General features: G+C 35.3%; 1 protein-coding gene across 2 annotated transcripts in view; it reads right to left on the reverse strand.

Annotated features, from left to right (window-relative positions):
* CSMD3 (CUB and Sushi multiple domains 3) overlaps positions 1 to 20,504 on the reverse strand; it is a 1,458,322-nt gene that overhangs the window by 20,072 nt on the left and 1,417,746 nt on the right. For both annotated transcript variants that reach the window (XM_044928635.1, XM_025265188.2), the window contains 3 exons: positions 11,091 to 11,202; positions 8,655 to 8,834; positions 5,924 to 5,989 (listed from right to left, as the gene is read on the reverse strand). In XM_044928635.1, coding sequence (XP_044784570.1) covers positions 5,924 to 5,989; positions 8,655 to 8,834; positions 11,091 to 11,202 — 358 coding nt within the window. The remainder of the gene's footprint in view (positions 1 to 5,923; positions 5,990 to 8,654; positions 8,835 to 11,090; positions 11,203 to 20,504) is intronic.

The raw sequence follows: 20,504 nt of genomic DNA on the forward strand, positions 1-20,504 counted from the left end.
TACATGTGTTCCCAATCCTGAACCCTAGAGTGAAGTAAGCCAGAAAGAAAAACACCACCTCTTCTTAATATGCTTCTGTTAGGTCCATACCTTTTCTGTCCCTTATCTATCCTATCTTTGCATGAAATGTTCCCTTGGTATCTCTAATTTTCTTGAAGAGCTCTCTAGTCTTTCCCATTCTATTGTTTTCCTCTATTTTTTTGCACTGATCGCCGAGGAAGGCTTTCTTATCCCTTCTTGCTATTCTTTGGAACTCTGCATTCAAATGGGTATATCTTTGCTTTTCTCCTTTGCTTTTGGCTTCTCTTCTTTTCACAGCTATTTGTAAGCCCTCCTCAGACAGCCATTTTTCTTTTTTGCATTTCTTTTTCTTGGGGATGGTCTTGTTTCCTGCCTCCTGTACAATGTCATGAACCTCCATCCATAGTTCATCAGTCACTCTGTCTATCAGATCTATTCCCTTAAATCTATTTCTCACTTCCACTGTATAGTCATAAGGGATTTGATTTAGGTCATACCTGAACGGTCTTGTGATTTCCCCCACTTTCTGCAATTTGAATCTGAATTTGGCAATAAGGAGTTCATGATCTGAGCCACCGTCAGCTCCCAGTCTTGATTTTGCTGACTGTATAGAGCTTCTCCATCTTTGGCTGCAAAGAATATAATCAATCTGATTTCGGTGTTGACCATCTGGTGATGTCCACGTGTAGAGTCTTCTCTTGTGTTGTTGGAAAAGGGTGTTTGCTCTGACCAGTGCATTGTCTTGGCAGAACTCTATTAGCCTTTGCCCTACTTCATTCCATACTCAAAGGCCAAATTTGCCTATTAGTCCAGGTGTTTCTTGACTTCCTACTTTTGCATTCTAGTCCCCTATAATGAAAAGGACATCTTTTGGGGGAGTTAGTTCCAGAGAGTCTTGTATGTCTTCACAGAACCGTTCAACTTAAAGAGCAGTTAATTTAAAAAATATACCTAAAATTGTTTTGAGGAGGGAGTGACCAGTTAAATTATCCTGCACTAGAAAGATCTGGAATTTGGAGGTAATGGACTCCCAGTTGGAGAGGTAAGAGGAACAGCAAGGGAGAAAGATATTCTAGTAGCAGTGCCTGGTAAATTAGTAGGTACTCAATAAATGTGCTGTTCTTATCTTTCTCATTGTTTATCTCCCCCTGGCCTGTACTATGATTTTTCTTTGCTACTTCTGAATATTTAACAAAAATCTGCTACATCTGGTGATCTTGTCCATGGTGCTTAGGGGAATTAAGAAGGTTGGTTAAAAGAGATTAAAGAGAACTCCAATGGCAGAAGAACACAGCAATGAAAAAAAGTAGATACTGGCAGCAGCTACACTGTATCAGGATAAATTATTGATGTGGTTGTAAATGTTTAACAACTGGCACTTCAGAAAACAAATCTACAAATTGATTTAATAGTATTTGCATTCTATAGTATATATATATATTTCCATAATTGCAGTTTTCAAACCAGGAACATGACATCACTGAATGCAGAGTTTGGAAGAATGCACAGAACTGGCTAAAGCAAAGCTCTACCTAGAGGCTCCAGCATGCCCCACCACCCTCCACCTTTCTCACACATAACCGAGAAATGTGAGTCATGATAGGCTGGGAGGTAGACACCATTTGGTCATTTAAATCCCTATGTAACAATGGAGATGATAATACTTTCTATTGTTGAGCCTAATATGAAATTTAAATGTGATTTAAATTAAAGATTTAAACTTCTTATTCAGTAGTTCTTGTAAACTCTAAAATGTTATCCAACTAAAGCTGATGTGAAGCACAATGAAAAGGAGGAAGACAATGATGATTATCATCTTTTTTTTTTTTCAAGACATTTTTGAATTTAAACTTTGTTTCATGGGCCTCATACCACTGCCATGTTCCTGACTTTGATACCACTGCCAAATTATTGTTTGTTTGGGGTAGTCTAATCACTGTGTCATGATTTTAAATGAAATGTTTCTAATATTTTCCCACTTTAGATGAAATTGCTCTAGAGTTTTATAGCTACCTTTACCCAGGTTAAAGAAATTCTTTTTCTTTCTAATTTATTAAAACTCTTTAAAAATTATAAACAGATGTTCAATCTTATAAAATAGTTTCTGTACAAGTATTGTGGTGTTCATAATTTGTGATGTTACTTTTTCAATGTGATAGATTAAGGATTAGTTACATATCATGAAAATATCTATGTATATCTATCATTAAAACAATTTGTCAATGGTTTCATCTTTATGATAATGTTGTACAGCTGATCCTTGAACAACATGGATTTAAACTGTGAGGCTCCACTTATGCACAGATTTTTTTTCCATAGTAAATACTAGAGTACTACTATACTGATCCATGATTGGCTGAATTCATGGATGTAGAATCACAAATACAAAGGAATCTTGGGTAAATAAAAACACAGACTGAGGGTTGACTACAAGCTACATACAGGTTTTTTGATTGCACTGACTGCCAGCACCTTTAATCCACTTGCTGTTCAAGAGTCCACTGTATTTAATTCACTAAGGTTTTAAGTAGGACTTCTTAATGTATAATCCTATATCAAATGGGCCTATAATTTTTTCCTTTTTATAATGTCTTTACTTGAGTTATTAGAGTTATACTGAACCCATAAAATGAGCTTCTTTAATAGATTTTATAAAACTGAGATGATCTGTTCTGTTCCTTCAAAATTGTGTAGAGCTTATCAGTAGAGGCATATTTTTTTTCTTGTGGAAATACTTTAACTACTACTTTATTTCTTATAGTATTGTTCATTTTCTCCTATTAGTTATGTTAAGATACACTTTTTGAGTAACTTGTGAATATTTAACTTTTTAAAAATTGACAATTATGTAATTTCTATTGTTTAGTCACTCAGTTGTGCTGGACTTTTTGTGAATCCATGGACTTCCCTGTCCTTCACTATCTCCTGGAGTTTTGCTCAAACTCATGTCCATTACCCTGGAGAAGGAAATGGCAACCCACTCCAGTATTCTTGCTTTGAGAATTCCATGGACAGAGGAGCCTGGCTGGCTACATCCATGGGCTTGCAAAGAGTTGGACACAACTGAGCTACTATCACTCATGACCATTGGTTCAGTGATGCCATCCAACCATCTCATCTTCTATCACCCCCTTTTCTTCCTGCCTTCAATCTTTCCCAGGGTCTTTTCCAATGAGTCAACTCTTCAAATCAGGTGGCTAAAGTATTGGTGCTTCAGTTTCAGCATCAGTCCTTCCAATGAATATTCAGGACTGATTTCCTTTCTGATTGACTGGTTTAATCTCCTTGCTGTCCAAAGGACTCTCAAGAGTCTTCTCCAGCACCACAGTTTGAAAGCATCAATTCTTTGGCGCTCAGTCTTCTTTATAGTCCAACTCTCACACTCGTAAGCTTTGACAAAACCATAGCTTTGACTATATGGACCTTTGTCAGCAAAGTGATGTCTCTGCTTTTTAAATATGTTGTCTAGGTTTGTCATAGCTTTTCTTCCAAGGAGCAAGTGTCTTTTAATTTCATAGCTGCATTCACCATTCACAGTGGTTGGAGCCCAAGAAAATAAAGTCTGCCATGTTTTTCATTTTCCCCCCATCTATTTGCCATTTAGTGATGGGACTAGATGCCATGATCTTAGTTTTTTGAATGTTCAGTTTTAAGTCAGCTTTTTTACTCTCCTATTTCACCTTCATCAAGAAGCTCTTTAGTTCCTCTTTGCTTTCTTCCATTAGGATGGTGTTATCTGCATATCTGAGGTTATTGATATTTCTCCTGGCAATCTTGATTCAAGCTTGAGCTTCATCCAGTCCAGCATTTTGCATGATGTACTCTGCATATAAGGTGAATAAGAACTGTGACAGAATACAACCTTGATGTACTCCTATACCAATTTTGAACCAGTTACTGTTCCATGACCAGTTTTAACTGTTGCTTCTTGATTTGCATACAGATTTCTCAGGAGGCAGGTTAAGGTTGTCTGGTATTTTCTGTTATATAGTATTAATTTATTCAATATATTCTCTAGTTATCACATTTCTTTTTGAAATGTTATTTAATTTTTGTTCCTTTCTTGATCAATCTTACCAGAAAACTTTCACTTTGAACATTTTTTGAAGAACTACCTTTGGCTCTGTTGAGATTCTTTTATTATATCTTCAGATATTTTTGGTTTATTTGTTCATTTATATTATATTGAATTCTGCTTTATTTTTGTCATTCCATTATACTTTTTATATATTCTTAATAGGACATTAATCAATTCTGAGGCTTTTTTTCTTCTAATATAAAGGTTTAAAGCTTTATATTTCCTTCACATCTTTACCTCTGCTAGTCCCCAAGTTTTGATATTTAGATTTTTCAACATAATTAAGCTCTATTGCTATATTTTCCATTTTAATTTCTTCCTCAGTTCATAAATTATTCATTACTATTCATTTTGTTCTTAATTTCCAAACACTGAGGCATTTAAAAAAATTATCCATTTTTTAATTGACTTTCAACTATGTCATGGTCAGATAAGACTAACTTTGCTTTGAAATTTATGTAGATTTATTTATTTCTTGATATATGATCAATTCTCATAGCTTTCCCATGAAATTTTAAAGAAAATATATATTATTTCATTGATTGATGAGAAATATTTATATGTATATATATTATACCACTCCATGGGGTTGCAGAGAGTTGGACATGACTGAGCAACTAACAATTTTTTAAAATATTATATCACACATATTAGGTTTTTGCTTAGTTCTTCCATATGCTTTTAAAAAATTTTTTCAGCCTGATTGGTGGATACTGGCCATATTTTGCTGAAGACAGTCTAGGGTTATACGCTATGTGCTGGAGCTATTATTCTGAGCACCCTTCTGGCTCCCAGAGAAAGCATCTTTCTTGGAGAGTTCTGGGCATTGATTTACCATTGTGGTTTTCTGATTCCATGAAATGCTTTCTCTCTTATGATGACATATTCATTGGTTACTTTAGAGAAATTCAGTTTGTTTTCACTGACTGTTGAAAAAAATCAGTTTTTCAGACTGATTTTTTTTTTTTTTTTGGTAGTCCAGTTTTACCATATGTACACTGAGAACTTCTGAAACCAACAAATATTACATTCTAACATTGTACCTGGCTAATTACAACTGGATCAAATCTATTTCCAAGGTAAAGATTAGATGCTGAGGCTTTAATTCTATGTGTAGCTTTTCATTTCTACCATGTAAATATAATATTTATTAATACGTTAAAAAGCAGGTCTCATATACTGAGGCCCTACCATGAGCTAGGTACTTTGTACTTCATTTCAATGAAGTTTGTTCATATTAATCTAATCATTATTTTTTTGTACAGATAAAGAAATGGAGGCCCAGGTGTAGAAAGTATCTTTTCCAGAGTCTTAGGGTAGGCAGTGTATAAAATGGGAATTACATTATGGTTGTAGAACTTCAAGTTCCCTATGTTTAATGATTAAATAATTTTATTTTTAAAGCAAATCATTGAAAATAAACTGAATAAGTTCTAGAAGTTGGTAAACTTTTACTCTCTACTCCAAGTGTATTTGGTTCCTTCCTTAAAAAAATTACATTTAAAAATTATATATAAGCCTCATTTTGATTTTAGTATTTTAAATAAGACATGGCCATTATTTTATAGCTATTTGCAGATATTCTTGAAGGGAAATTTCATAGAGAGAACTATACAAAATATTTTTGGAATATTAACATGTCACAGTATTACACTGCTTGAAGTTCAACATCTGATAATATACATTTTTAAATTTCAAATTCAAAACAGTAAAATGCACAATTTTCCCATGTTGAAATATAGTTTTCTAAATAAATGGTTGTCACTTTGTTAATGATCACCTTTAGAAACCATGACTACTAGAAAAGCATTTGAAAGGACTAACCACTTAGCTTTGGGCTGGGTGTTCCAAGTGCAGGTCTAGGATCTTTCACCAATATTTTGGAACCAGCTATGAAAAGAAACAAAAATGTTTACAAAATTTAATATAATTAATAACACACATACACAGACACACACATACACAATGTGATGCCTTGTCAATTTTATTCTCTGACATATAATTTTCTCCAAAATGTTCTGTTCACTATAGCATCTCAGTCCCCACTCAACATTACTGTTGTACAGCTAACAATTTTAATAATTATCTTCATTAGAATCCAGTGTGGCAAAGAGAATATTAGTGCTACCTTAGCATTTTTGCATCCTATTTCTTATTTTAAAGGCATAAATCAACATGGAAATAATTGATTCCAACATTGAAGCTGAGGGCTAAGGGTATGTTCCTATTGCTTAAAGATAAATAATTTGGATAGGTTTCATGTTTAGGAGTTAAAAATTATAGGGAATTCACTGGTGATCCTGTGGTTAGTACTCAGCTCCTTTATAGGCCAGGCCCAGGTTCAATCCCTGGTCAGGCAACTAGGATTCCACAAGCTCTGTGGCATGGCCAAAAAAGAAAGAGGAAGAAAAACTGAGTAAAAAAATTGTCAAGGTATCCCATGGTGTCATAAGAAATCAACTAGACTCAAAGGTAAAGACTCAAGCCAAACCAAAATGAGCTCAGAATCATGTGAGGTGCTGAATATGTCTGCAAAGTTGAAGCAGCTGTGATATGCAGTGCTTGTGGACCTGTAAAGATGTACATCTCTTACCTAAGAGCAATGTAATGTCTTTAAAGGCTTTAAAGAGAAGTTATTTGGGTGAACATCACCTTGGCTGAAAGATAGAGAACAATTTGGAAACAAGTAGGTATCGATTTGGACAGAGAAATTAGAAGGCCGTTTCAGTAGTCTCAGTAGAGATAATGCTGAGTTAAACTGCTGTAGTAGTGATGATAAACTGAGAAGTGGATAGATTTTTTTGTTTAAAGCTACTAAAATTCTGGTGGACTTAAAGGGACAGGAAGATGTGAAAGGTGATTACTAGATTTCTATTTATTATGTGATGATGGTACCACTAAGTTAGGGAACATCAAGAGACAACAATGGTGAAGGAAAATTGATGAGTTTATATTTGCATGTATTATTTAAATATCTTTGAGAAATTCAAGAAGCTATATCATGTAAGCAATTGAAAATATAAGTCTGGGACTAAGAGCAGATATATGAGCTAGAAATATTAATTTGTAAATAACCTTCATAGAGGAGACTAAGTAATTGGCTTGAATGAATTAGATCACCTAGGGAGAGAACATTGAGTGAAAGGAAGAGAAAACGAAGAACTGAGATTTAGAAAAGATAGATAGAAAACATTAAGCTTAAAAAGGAAATGGAGAATGTGTAACCAAAATTTGAGGAGATAAAATATTTATTTATTCAACAAATACTGATTAAACACTTTTCACATATAAGGCACTGCTCGTGTTCAAAATTAAACTTGTAAATACATTGACACAGTTTCTGGCTTTGTTTTTTAGCTTATATTCTAGTTGGAAAAGGGCAGATGAAAGGATAGGAGAGTGGAGAAAGACAATGACAAGTGAATAAAAGAATAAGATCTCACATAGAAGGGATTTCTATCATGAAAATCTTTAGAAAGAAAAAAAATCTGTAGCGCCCGACAGAAGCAAAGTGAAACATTTCACAAGGAGAAAGTCATTTACATTTGTGAATGCTTCAAGACCTCAAGAACTAAAGGCCTGAAAAAAATGTATTGATGACTTTATTAAGAATTCTAGAAAAACTTCTTTTATTCCTTCTTCTGGAAACTGTTTTTCCTCTCTTAAACTCATTATATCTTGTCCAGACGGAGATTGTCCTGATCAAGTAAAGCAGCTACACAGGTAAACACATCACCTAGATATGGTCAAACTGTCATATAATCCTGACTAAGAAATGAATTTGGAGATTGATTATATTAAAAACTGTGACAGTCAGACTTCTGGATACTGCTTTCCTAACCAAGTTTTGGGAAAGGCTTTTTACCAGATTTACTCTACCAGAAGGATATAAATTCAGGAATGCTGGGAGCAATTTTCACTACTGAAGTGTGTTGAATATTATATGTTCCAAATTCATGTTCACCAGGAACCTCAGAACATGACCTAATTTGGAAACAGAGTTTTTGAAGATGTAAAAAGGTGGGAATCTTGAGGTGACATATTACTGAGATAAGCCTTAAATCCAATGACTGCTGCTTTTCTAAGTGAGGAGGACATGCAGAGATACATAGGAAAAAAGGCCATATGAAAATAGAAGCAGAATTTAGGAGGCCTTTAGGAGCCAAGCAAAGCCAGGGATAGCAAGAAGCCATAAGAAGCTAGTAAAAGGTAAGGAATGATTCTTCCCTAGAGCCCTCCGAGGATACAGGGCCTTGCTGACACCTTGAGTTTGGGTTTCTGGCCTCAGAACTGTGAGAGAATAAATTTCTATTTTTTTAAGCCATCCAGCTTATAGTACTTTTTTATGGTGGCCCTAGAAAACTAATACACCTATTGTGAGCAGAGAACTAGGAAAAGTAACAAAGGTAAGAAGAAAAAACCAGAGCATGAAATGACTGCATCACTACTACTTTTGTTCCTAAGTTAATTATTTTTTTTTTTTTGTCTCTTATATCTGAGGAAAGCCAAGACAGTACAAAATCTTCTGCTGCCAGCTTTTATAGAGAAAGCTTACCTTCACAAACAGGAACTTTTCCAGTCCAGGTGTTATCAGATCTACACACTCTATGTTCCGTTCCACCAGCTAAGAAGAAGCCAGGCTGGCAGGTATAAACTAATGTATACCCACGGGATGGAAGGTCCATTCCTACTACATTTGCATGAGCAGGAGTTTCTGGTTGTTTACAACTGTGGGCTATGTTAAATAAAGGAAAAAAAAATGTTTTACAGACATGTTAAAAAATTTTGAGATTGGAATCATTATATATTTTTATAGGTATGTTAACGCCTTTATACAGGCTTCCTTGGTAACTCAGTAGTAAAGAATGAGCCTAATGCAGGAGATGCAGGTTCAGTCCCTGGATGGCCACCCATTCCAGTATTCTTGCCTGGGAAATCCCATGGACAGAGGAGCTTGGCTCTTTTATGGGGTCGTAAAAGAGTCAGACATGACTTAGGGACTAAACAACAGCAATGCCTTTATATAAATTATACTTTTAGATATTCCAGTGCATCAAGGAAAGCTTATAAATGTAAATGTAAATGTTTTCACAGACTAGCATTTTCTAAACAATCATCTCTGGAACACTGGTGGATGTTAAAAAATAAATAGAGAAAAAAAAAAGATGTACTCTGGACAGTCAGTATATATTAGCATTTTAAAGAATCTATTAACTCCTGCAGTAAGATAACTCTTAAAGTTTATCAAACTCAGATTTTCTGTATCAGTTTAGGAAATATTAATTTGTAATTTTTCATTTATTATATTTATTTAAATTAAAAGGCATGTTTTCTAAAGTTAAATTCAATAACAATTCAATATGTTGCTTTGCTATTAATAATCCTAATGTAGAAAGTACAACTTAATAATTTTTTGCACATGGCATTTTCTGGCCATATTTTAGGTCCATATGCTAGCAGTAATTTTTCTTTCATTTGATTTTTTTGTCTCCTTTCCTCCATGGTTTTACCCATTACTAAATCTCTGTCTTAACTCCACTATTTCACTTATGACACTACTTGACCCTGCCCCTCAGTTTACTTGTTTTGTGTCTTATGATAACCACCACCTTCTTAGTCAGAAAGAGATGCTATGAAGACTTCTCTTGCTAAACAAGACATATCTAATCATGTGTTCATGAATACAGACCCTGTCTGAGAAAGAATGTTCTGTGGACAAATTTGTTTGGAAAATAATTTTTGCATTTTTTTCTTAGTGGAGAAACAACTCAACTGTAAATAATATCTAATATTTTAACACATGTAAAAAATAATGTTATATGGATTATATTTAATATAACTCAGTTAATAAAAGTCCATTCTCATTGGGGAAATAAACACAAATAGTCTGTTTCTGCTATATTCTTAACTCTAATTATGCACATATTAGAAATTCTGATATGCTCTGCAGTAACAGAAGCTACTTAATTTTATTTAAATCATTATATGCCAAGTGCAGGTCTCCAAAGAATCTTGGTTTACTATGAAAGGTCTAGTCACATCCCACACAGCTGTTCTAAAGTACGTACACACTCTAAGGAATTCTCTTTTAGGGAATTTTGCTGTATTTAAGTATAAGCCAGCCAGGCATGTGACATGACTTCTCAATGGAGTGTTCTACTGCTTTTCAGTAAACTGTGGATCCACATAAGCCCCCATTATTATTTGGGTGATTCTGACAGGGACAGAGTAAATTCGCAGGACTTATTTGGACTTCAGGAAATCCTAAAGGCTCGATGTCTTTCTGATTAGTATTTCTATTCCTGCTTACTCTTTATTTTTCTCCCCACCCAAAAAAGATGGAGGAAGAGATTAAAATGAGGAAGTAAGAGAGGGGGAAAAAAAAGGATAATTCACCAGCTAAAATTTATTTCTAACTATAATTCAAAAAAGATGGTTTACTAATCTTTGTTCTTATTCAATCTGGTTAGAAAGTTCTTCCAACTTATGGTCAGTGCACATTTAGAAGCTTAAGGAAATTCTAAGCAATATTCAATGATTTGGTTAAGGTATACATGCATATTTCTTTTCATGGATGTTTCTAGCTTTACTCAGGTTCTCAGAGAGTTTAACAAAAAAGCAAAAAAAAGATTGAGTCACTACTATGTAGGAGCCTCCTATATCTCACAGTACTTCAGATTCATAGGTACATTTCTATGAACCAAAAAATCATCATTATCTAAAATTACCATGTGACCAAACTGAACACAGTTACAAGAGCTTTTCAAAACGAACAAAACTGTTCCCTGTGCCTTCTGACTTCTTTAAAAATAATGCTCCTCACCAGGCACGGGGTTATGCTATAGTAATAACACTATATATGTGAATTATGTTTTATAATAACCTAGAACTAATGTGACTCACCATTTACATGGACATAAATTTATTTTCACACTTGGAAAATAATGCATATAAAGTCTTATCCTTTATAAGTATAATTTCTTATACTTACGTATGCACTCAGGCTGAATTCCACTCCATGTGAGGTCAGGAAGGCAAGTCCGTGTTGTAGACCCTTGAAGAAGATGTCCTTTTTTGCAGTGGAACTGCACAACACTTCCCACCTAAAGCAAATTACAGACAAAAAACAAATATTCCAATGTAACTTCAAATGCAGCAACAGACAGAAAAAAGAAAAAAAAAAATATGGATGACAAAATGCTTTCAAAAGAAATTCTGAATGGTAGAGGTTGGAAGAAAACGGAAATCTGATTTAAAGTAAAAATGGGGGAAAAAAGACCAAAGGAAAAAAGTAACAGATCTCTGTGTACATTCAGCATCAAATGCTTGAATACAATGTATACATAGAAGTCAAACTTTTTGCCATTGTAATTTGAAGAAAATTTGTAAGATACCAAAAGGTCAATAAGCTATATATAAACATAAGATAGACAAAGAGTTAAATAAAGATATACACATGAAGATGGACAAAGACATATGCAGAAATAAAGATAACAACATAAGAGGCAAATGAATATGGAAGACAGTCAATTCAATATGAGATTAGACATGAAGGTGTTTACTGAAGGGTGTATTAGTAACAGAAAAATACAATGGAAGACGTTATTTGCACTAAGCTTTTAGAGTTAGTCACTCAGTTGTGTCTGACTCTTTGCGGCTCCATGGGCTCACTAGGCTCCTCTGTCCATGGGATTCTCCAGACAAGAATACTGGAGTGGGTTGCTATTCCCTCCTCCAGGGGACCTTTTAAGGGATATTCAATTTGTATAAATATATAGAACAAAGGTCTCAAGGTGGGGTCCCAGACCAGCAACTTCAGCATCACCTAGGAACTTGTCAGAAATAGCAACTCTGGAATCTTAGCAACCAGTTATTTGTGATTTAACAAGTCCTCCAAGAGATTTTGGAGAATGCAATGGCACCCCACTCCAGTACTCCTGCCTGGAAAATCCTGTGGGCGGAGGAGCCTGGTAGGCTGCAGTCCATGGGGTCGCTAAGAGTCGGACACGACTGAGCGACTTCACTTTCACTTTTCACTTTCATGCATTGGAGAAGGAAATGGCAACCCGCTCCAGTGTTCTTGCCTGGAGAATCTCAGGGACGGGGGAGCCTGGTGGGCTGCCGTCTATGGGGTCGCACAGAACACGGACATGACTGAAGTGACTTAGCAGCCAAGAGATTTTAATGAACACTGAAGTTTGAAAACAACTGATATAATAGTAGAAAAGATAATATTAGGAGAAAATATATAGTGGTTAAAACATATACCATGATATTAATAGTTTAGGAAAAAAGAGGACTTTTGGTTAGTTAACATGGATAATTTACACAGTGAACTGGGGATTTGGGAGAAAAGTGATAAACAAAGAGATACAGGTGAAAAAGAAAATAGACCCCAGAGGCATGTATACTTGGCTTTAACTTTGAATCTGATCTTACTTGAATAAGTTCTATCTCCTCTTTGAAACTTAATTCCCTATATAAAAGTAAAGATGATATTATTTAACTTGAGATATAAGGATTAAATAAAATAGAATATATTCACTCCCTATAGGCATGGGACATAAATTTTAAATAAATTCCAGCAGTAATTATTAGAACAGAGATATAATCAGTTTCTGAAGAATCTCAAATAGCAGGCTATAGTGTTTGAATCTCTCAACTAAAAACATAAAACTGCTAAAGCTTTCAGAGCAACTAAAATTTCTGTAGAAAATAATATTTTTGAAAAATTAAACTAGCCACGGTATGGGGAAACCACAAAACAGAAGAATGATGAACAGTAATTCTAATTATGAAGCTTGTGCTGCCATTTTAGATTTGAGTGGATAAAGTTTGACCAACTTGTGACAACAGACATAGAAAGGAGGTTGTTTACTTAAAATATATTACAGGGAGAAAATACCAGGATTTATTAAGGGATTAGAGACAGAGGAGAAGATAAGGATTATTAGAGTCTGCCACTTCAGCCTTCCCCACTATATGGAGTATTAAAAATGTTCAATTGTTGCCTTAAGGCTTTTCACATTGAGACCAGCTATATTCCACCATCTTCATATTCTTGTTATCAGCAAGAATTATGTTACAACCAAAACATTCAGTTCCAATAATCATTCTCATAACAGCCTTTATCCTTCCAGTTTTCTCATATAATGTCTTCCATTACAGCCTCATCTCTGCATCCAGGAAATTTCCCACCCTCTTAAAGCCTGATTTTGTCCAGTGCTACTATACTGCTCTACTCCAGGGAGCACTTTTCATGCTGTATTCAGTATGTGCTAAGTTGCTCAGTCATGTCTGACGATTTGTGACTGACCCTATGGACTGTAGCCCGCCAGACTCCTATGTCCATAGAATTCCCCAGAAGAATACTGGAGTAAGTTACCATTTCCTTCTCCAGGGGATCTTCCCAACCCAGGGATTAAATCTGCATTGACGTGTCGATTCTTTACCACTGAGACACCAAATCCTTCAAATTATGCTTCAGAGCATGCCATTCACATACTCCCTGAAGTTGTACAATATGGTGCTACAGATTTTTTACTTCCTTGTGTGATTTATACACCTGATCATATAGACTTGGCAATTCTTTTGTAAGACCAGCTCTCCAAAAACCATCACCTCAATTAACCCAGCAATATTACTTTAGCTGAATCTCAGTTAATGGCCACCCTTCACCCATAAATCTCCCCTCTTTAATCTATCATTTTACTTCCTAAATCTTTCTGAAACTGTCCCCTTCCCTTTTCTCCACATATACAACTTATTTCAGTCCTTGACATTGATTCTCAATGATTCTCCAACTTTAGCAGATATCTTAATCACCAGAAGGGCTTTTCCAAACAAAGAGCTGAGCCTCCCTCAGGAATTTCTGACTAAGTAAATCTGGGGGAGATTCCTAAATCCACATTTCCAAGTTCCTAGGTAATATTGCTGCTGCAGATCAAGGACCAAACTTTGAAAATTACTATTATAGCCAATTATAATAATCATCTAACCTGTCTCCACTTCTCTAATCTTGACCATATTAAATTTATTTTTCACTCGTGGAAGTTAGAGTGATTTGTTCAACATGAAAGTTCGACTTTAACATTATCCTTTTTAAAATCTTTACGGGCTTATCCCTCATAAGATAAAGCTACACCATGCTAACTTGAGTGATAAAAGCCTCCATAATCTGATCACTAGCCATCTCTCTAGCATCAACATTGACCACTTAATTTTACTCAGATTGTGCTTGTATAATATTGAACTTTTGCAGTTCCCATAATGCATGCATGTTTTGACAATGCCCCTCCCACATGGTATGTATTTCCAAACTAATTTTGTCTTAGATCTTACCTTAAAAGATTTAGCTCAGATAAAGTTTCTAGAAAGCTCTCCTTGCAGTAAACAGATCAGGAAAACTCTCTTATGTGCTTCCATAGTTCCTTTCATTTTTATCAGTGTTATCAACCTATCCTATAAAATACTCTCTTCCATTTGATCCACACACCAAAACAGCTTCTCTCAGCCAAGGGTTCTATGTTATTCACCACCATATATTAAGAGCTTAGGAGTCTTGAAAATGTTGGACTAACTAAAGGGATGGGGACTAATGACTTAGTATAAAATTATTTGACTACTTAAAAAGGTTTAACATGTCTATCGGTTTCTTAAAATGCAGTGATATCCTTTCCATAATTTAATAAAGTTAAATCATTATTTGTTCTTTGAAAAGTACATTTGGGTTATTTCAGCAACCTTTATATTAGTAAGCAATGAGAAACATGATGGATTACATACTTTTTTTTTAACTTGTAAGGCTTTTTCCTAACATCTGTAATCTTTTCTGAAGTCATAATAAATACTGATTTATATATTAACCAGATACCATAGAACTAAAATCTAAAGTTTTTCCATACATCATTAACACATTTAAATAGTAAAATTTTGGTCAAATTCACAAATATCTGGTGGTGGTGGTTTAGTTGCTAAGTCCTGTCCGACTCTTGGAACCCACAGACCGTAGCCCACCAGGCTCCTCTGTCCATGGGATTTCCCAGGCAAAAATATTGGAGTGGGTAGCCATTTCCTCCTCCAGGGCATTTTCTCAATCCAGGGATCAAACCATGGTCTCCTGTATTGCAGGCAGATTCTTTACCGAATGAGTCACCAGGGAAGCCCCACAAATATCTATACCAAATATTTAATAGATCTAGAATTATACAAATTTAGAAACTGATTTTTATTCAGAATTTGTTACACTTAAATCAATCATCAAAATATTCTCTAGAGACTTCCCTGGGGGTCCACTGACTATTATTCCATACTCTCAGTGTAGATCACATGGGTTTGATTCCTGGGTGGGGAATTAGGATCTGGCAAGCCACAGTGCAGCCAGCCAAAAAAAAAAAAAAAAAAAAAACCTAAATATTTCAAAATGCTCTAAACATATTATAAAATGGTTTCTAAATATTACTGAATTTTTAATTAATAATTTCCCAGAGATCAATACACTTAATTGTATATTTTACATATCTCTGCATCCTTTTCCAACTTGCCATGTAAATTCCCTTCTGACTATAAATAATTTCTAACATAAATAACTTGAAAATTTGTAGAAAAATAGTTCAGTTTAGTCGCTCAGTGGTTTCCAACTCTTTGAGACCCCATGAATTGCAGCACGCCAGGCCTCCCTGTCCATCACCAACTCCTGGAGTTCACTCAAACATGTCCATCGAGTCTGTGATGCCATCCAGCCATCTCATCCTCTGTTGTCCCCTTCTCCTCCTGCCCTCAATCCTTCCCAGTGAGAGAGTCATTTCCTAGGCAGGTTGATAAGGAGTCTAGGGGTCCCCAAGGAGAGAGGGGTCTGGAATTCTCAAGGAGGAAGAAAGAATAAACTTTTTTACTTTCTCCACATTCCTTAGGATTATATAACAATAATGTATCCTGCCTGAGGAGAGTCTCTGGATCAAACCTTCTGGCTAATTCTGTTATCTTAAAATGTAAATTATGGGAGGTCCTTACAACCTCCAGACATTCTTTGGATTATATAACTTCGTTGTTAACACTAGCATGCGGGTACTCTTTTTGCCCCCTTCTGATGCCTATGTCAGAAGCTTTCTCTATCTCCTTTATACTTTAATAAAACTTTATAACACAAAAGCTCTGAGCGATCAAGCCTCGTCCCTGGCCCCGGATTGAATTCTTCTTCTCCAGCGGCCAAGAATCCCAGTGTATTCGCGTGATTCAACAACAACCTTTCACCAGCATCAGAGTCTTTTCCCTTGTGTCAACTCTTTGCATGAGGTGGCGAGCGTCATAAAATTTTTTCCACTATATAATTCTGAAAATTCTTGCAAAATAATTTATGAACAATTTTCCTACCAATATTTACTAATAAAAGTGTTATGTGTATAAGTAATTATATATAATGCAAAAGTTAATTTAAAAAATTATTTTTATATCAAGATTTTTAAAAATCCATATCATTTTAATCGCAGTTAATGTTTAAATAAAATTTTCTTTAAATTGTTTCAAATTAGTATGTTGTTTGCAAATGCATTGAAAATTATGATATATCTAATTAGTAAGTATGACTTATCTTCTTTAACTCTTTATTCCCTCTTTTAAATGTTGTATATTGGTGTTTTTTAGTATTTTTATAGTTATATTAAACATTTTGCCCAAGGAAAATTGAGGCAGCTTCTAATAAAATTTTGATATATTAAAATTAACAAAATTGAAGTAAAAAGGCAAAGTCATAAAAACAAAAGGATAACACATATGCTTAAGATGCTTAAGATGCAAGGAATTTTCACTGACTGAGCATCAATTTTGGGCCCTGAGAAAAATAGAATTAAGGTGTTTCAAGAATTTTTATTCAAAATAATCAGAATATTTTAATTTTAAAAGTTTAATTTTACTCTTTTGCTTTAAAATTCATGTTATGATATTCACCATTTAATGTAACAAAACACTATATAATATTCAATGTACTTATGTACTTATTTCAATTACAAACTGGAATTCATATATAATTGCTACAGTTGTTTTGTTTTTTTATTTTGGAAGAGTCATTTAATCCAAAAATCATACTTCCACATGTTTTGTAGGGATCATCACATAAAGGAACCAAATGTAAGAAAGGCAAGTTTTAGAGGCAACTCAACAGAACTCATATTTCTTTATAGAGATGCAGGGAACTCCATGGTGGTCCAGTGGTTAGGACTCCTCACTCTCACTGCGAAGAGTCCAGGTTCCATCCCTGATCAGGGAACTATTCCACATGCTGTAAGGAATGGCCCAAAAAAACCCAAACCAAAACACAACCAAAAATTCAAATTTCCTCAGTATGGCTTGCCTTTATCTATTTGTCCACTTCTAGCATTATTTTCCTGATTGCAGTTTAAATTAAAAGATGCTTACTCCTTAGAAGGAAAGTTATGACCAACCTAGATAGCATATTCAAAAGCAGAGACATTACTTTGCCAACAAATGTCCGTCTAGTCAAGGCTATGGTTTTTCCAGTAGTCATGTATGGATGTGAGAGTTGGACTGTGAAGAAAGCTGAACACCGAAGAATTGATGCTTTTGAACTGTGGTGTTGGAGAAGACTCTTGAGAGTCCCTTGGACTGCAAGGAGATCCAACCAGTCCATTCTGAAGGAGATCAGCCCTGGGATTTCTTTGGAAGGAATGATGCTAAAGCTGAAACTCCAGTACTTTGGCCACCTCATGCAAAGAGTTGACTCATTGGAAAAGACTCTGATGCTGGGAGGGATTGGAGGCAGGAGGAGAAGGGGACAACAGAGGATGAGATGGCTGGATGGCATCACCAACTCAATGGACGTGAATCTGGGTGAACTCCGGGAGTTGGTGATGGACAGGGAGGCCTGGCGTGCTGCAATTCATGGGGTAGCAAAGGGTCGGACACGACTGAGTGACTGAACTGAACTGAAGTGAGCATTACTTTCAGAGAAGGCAATGGCAACCCACTCCAGTTCTCTTGCCTGGAAAATCCCATGGACAGAGGAGCCTGGTAGGCTGCAGTCCATGGGGTCAGTAGGAGTGGGACACGACTGAGAGACTTCACTTTCACTTTCACTTCCATGCATTGGAGAAGGAAATGGCAACCCTCTCCAGTATTCTTGCCTGGAGGATCCCAGGGACGGGGGAACCTGGTGGGCTGCTGTCTACGGAGTTGGACAGGATGGAAGCGACTTAGTAGCAGCAGCAGCAGCAGCATTACTTTATGACCAATCCTGGATGATCACAAATAGTTGATCATGTTGTCTTTAGTTGATTATTTCTGTCTCCCTACTCCTCAGTCGTGGATGCTTTTTAGTCTCTGTAGTCAAGACAGAGCTTTTATTCAAGGATATTTTGGTAGGGTTAAATATCCAAGTGTTAAATAACTTAGAATTAAATATCTACAAGTCAAATTAAAAATACTTTATAATACCTTTATATAACATGTCCTAAATCAATATAATGTGTCTTCTAAATACCAGAGCTCAATTTAGAGTAATAAGCAGTTAGCAAAATATTTGTGTTTGGTATTTCCTCCATAATTAATCTGGACATTGCATCAATCATTTTGACAGCAATTTTCCTTACTAGCTAAAATTGTTCCAAGTAACAATATTTTAGATAAAAAGAGAAATTACTTTGAATACTTTTTTTTCTAATGCTAGAGTGTTTGACATCCCTAACAAGAGATATATTCCTATATTTTAATAATTATATCAATGTCCAAAAATCTACTACATAAACCTTTATAGAAAAGGAGAATGAACAAATAAACATATTAAAAATAAAATTAAGAAATGCAGAGTGCTTCTGTAATTCATAACTTTCCCTTTTCTCCTGTCCCTCCCAGAAGTGGGCTAACCACAGCTATGATTTTATTTAACTCACTACTGGTCACTTGATCAGACCAGAGATAGATACAAAAGTTGGAACATTTTGATTCTGTCTCTGGATATCTGAAACTGAGATCAAGACAATGTTGCTGTATGTGCTGCTACTGCTAAGTCGCTTCAGTCGTGTCCAACTCTGTGCAGCCGCATAGAAGGCAGCCCACCAGTCTCCCCAGTCCCTGGGATTCTCCATGCAAGAACACTGGAGTGGGTTGCCATTTCCTTCTCCAATGAAGGAAATGAAAAGTGAAAATGAAAAGTGAAAGGGAAGTCTTTCAGTTGTGTCTGACTCTTCGCGACCCCATGGACTGCAGCCTACCAGCTCCTCCGTCCATGGGATTTTCCAGGCAAGAGTACTGGAGTGGGTTGCCATTGCCTTCTCCGTATGTGACTGAGATGTAAATAGAAATGATATACCTTTTGCCATACGGCCAATCTACAGAGAAAGAACATGAAGTATATAAATGCAGAGTAATGGAAGAGACTTAGTACTGTTGTCCAGTTTCTAGATTTTAGGCTTGATGAGTCTCACCCAGATCTCTTTTCTTGTGGCCTGGGACAAACCTACACATGGCTTATAATGTCTTTAGTTTTAAGCTAGTTCAAAATAATTCTTCTTGTAAGCAAGGGTTTTCCTCAACTGTTAGCTATACCTTTTCTAGTTATATAAGACCATATTTATTTGCTACTCACCAATAAATTGATATTAGAATTACATAACATTTTTTATTCTGTTAGCTCTACATAGGTTTAGTAAACATAATTTACATATAAATATATATAATAAGTATATATACACACATACACATATATCTGCCATAAATGTGTAAGAAAGTTGACATCCATAATTTAATATTATTAGTATTATTAGTATTAGTATTAGTATTAGTATTAGTATTATTAGTATTAGTATTTCATTTCTAATTTTCATAGAGATTAATATAAACATACATACAGATTTTAACATATCTTAAATCTAGCCTATTCATATTTATTTAGAGAGAATATAATGATCTAATATATGTTTAATATCTAAATAATAGTTTAACTTTGTGATAACATTTTTCAGTGATTATAATAGAATTCTTAAAATGCAGAGTGAATGATTCTATTCATTTTAATGGATGACTATTCTGAACTCGGGAAAAGGCAATGGCACCCCACTCCAGTACTGCTGCCTGGAAAATCCCATGGATGGAGGAGCCTGGTAGGCTGCAGTCCATGGGGTCACTAAGAGTCAGAGATGACTCAGCAACTTCACTTTCACTTTCCACTTTCATGCATTGGAGAAGGAAATGGCAACCCACTCCAGTGTTCTTGCCTGGAGAATCCCATGGATGGAGAAGCCAGGTAGGCTGCAGTCCATGGGGTCGCACAGAGTTGGACACAACTGAAGTGACTTAGCAGCAGTAGCATTCTAAACTCAATTCTATTCATTTCTATTATTTCAAAGGATATCTGCTAAAAAAGGACACAGATTCTTTAGAAAGCCATCTGATT

The sequence above is a fragment of the Bubalus bubalis genome, chromosome 15 (genome assembly GCF_019923935.1).
Source record: "Bubalus bubalis isolate 160015118507 breed Murrah chromosome 15, NDDB_SH_1, whole genome shotgun sequence".
In the NCBI taxonomy this organism is placed as follows: Eukaryota; Metazoa; Chordata; class Mammalia; order Artiodactyla; family Bovidae; genus Bubalus; species Bubalus bubalis.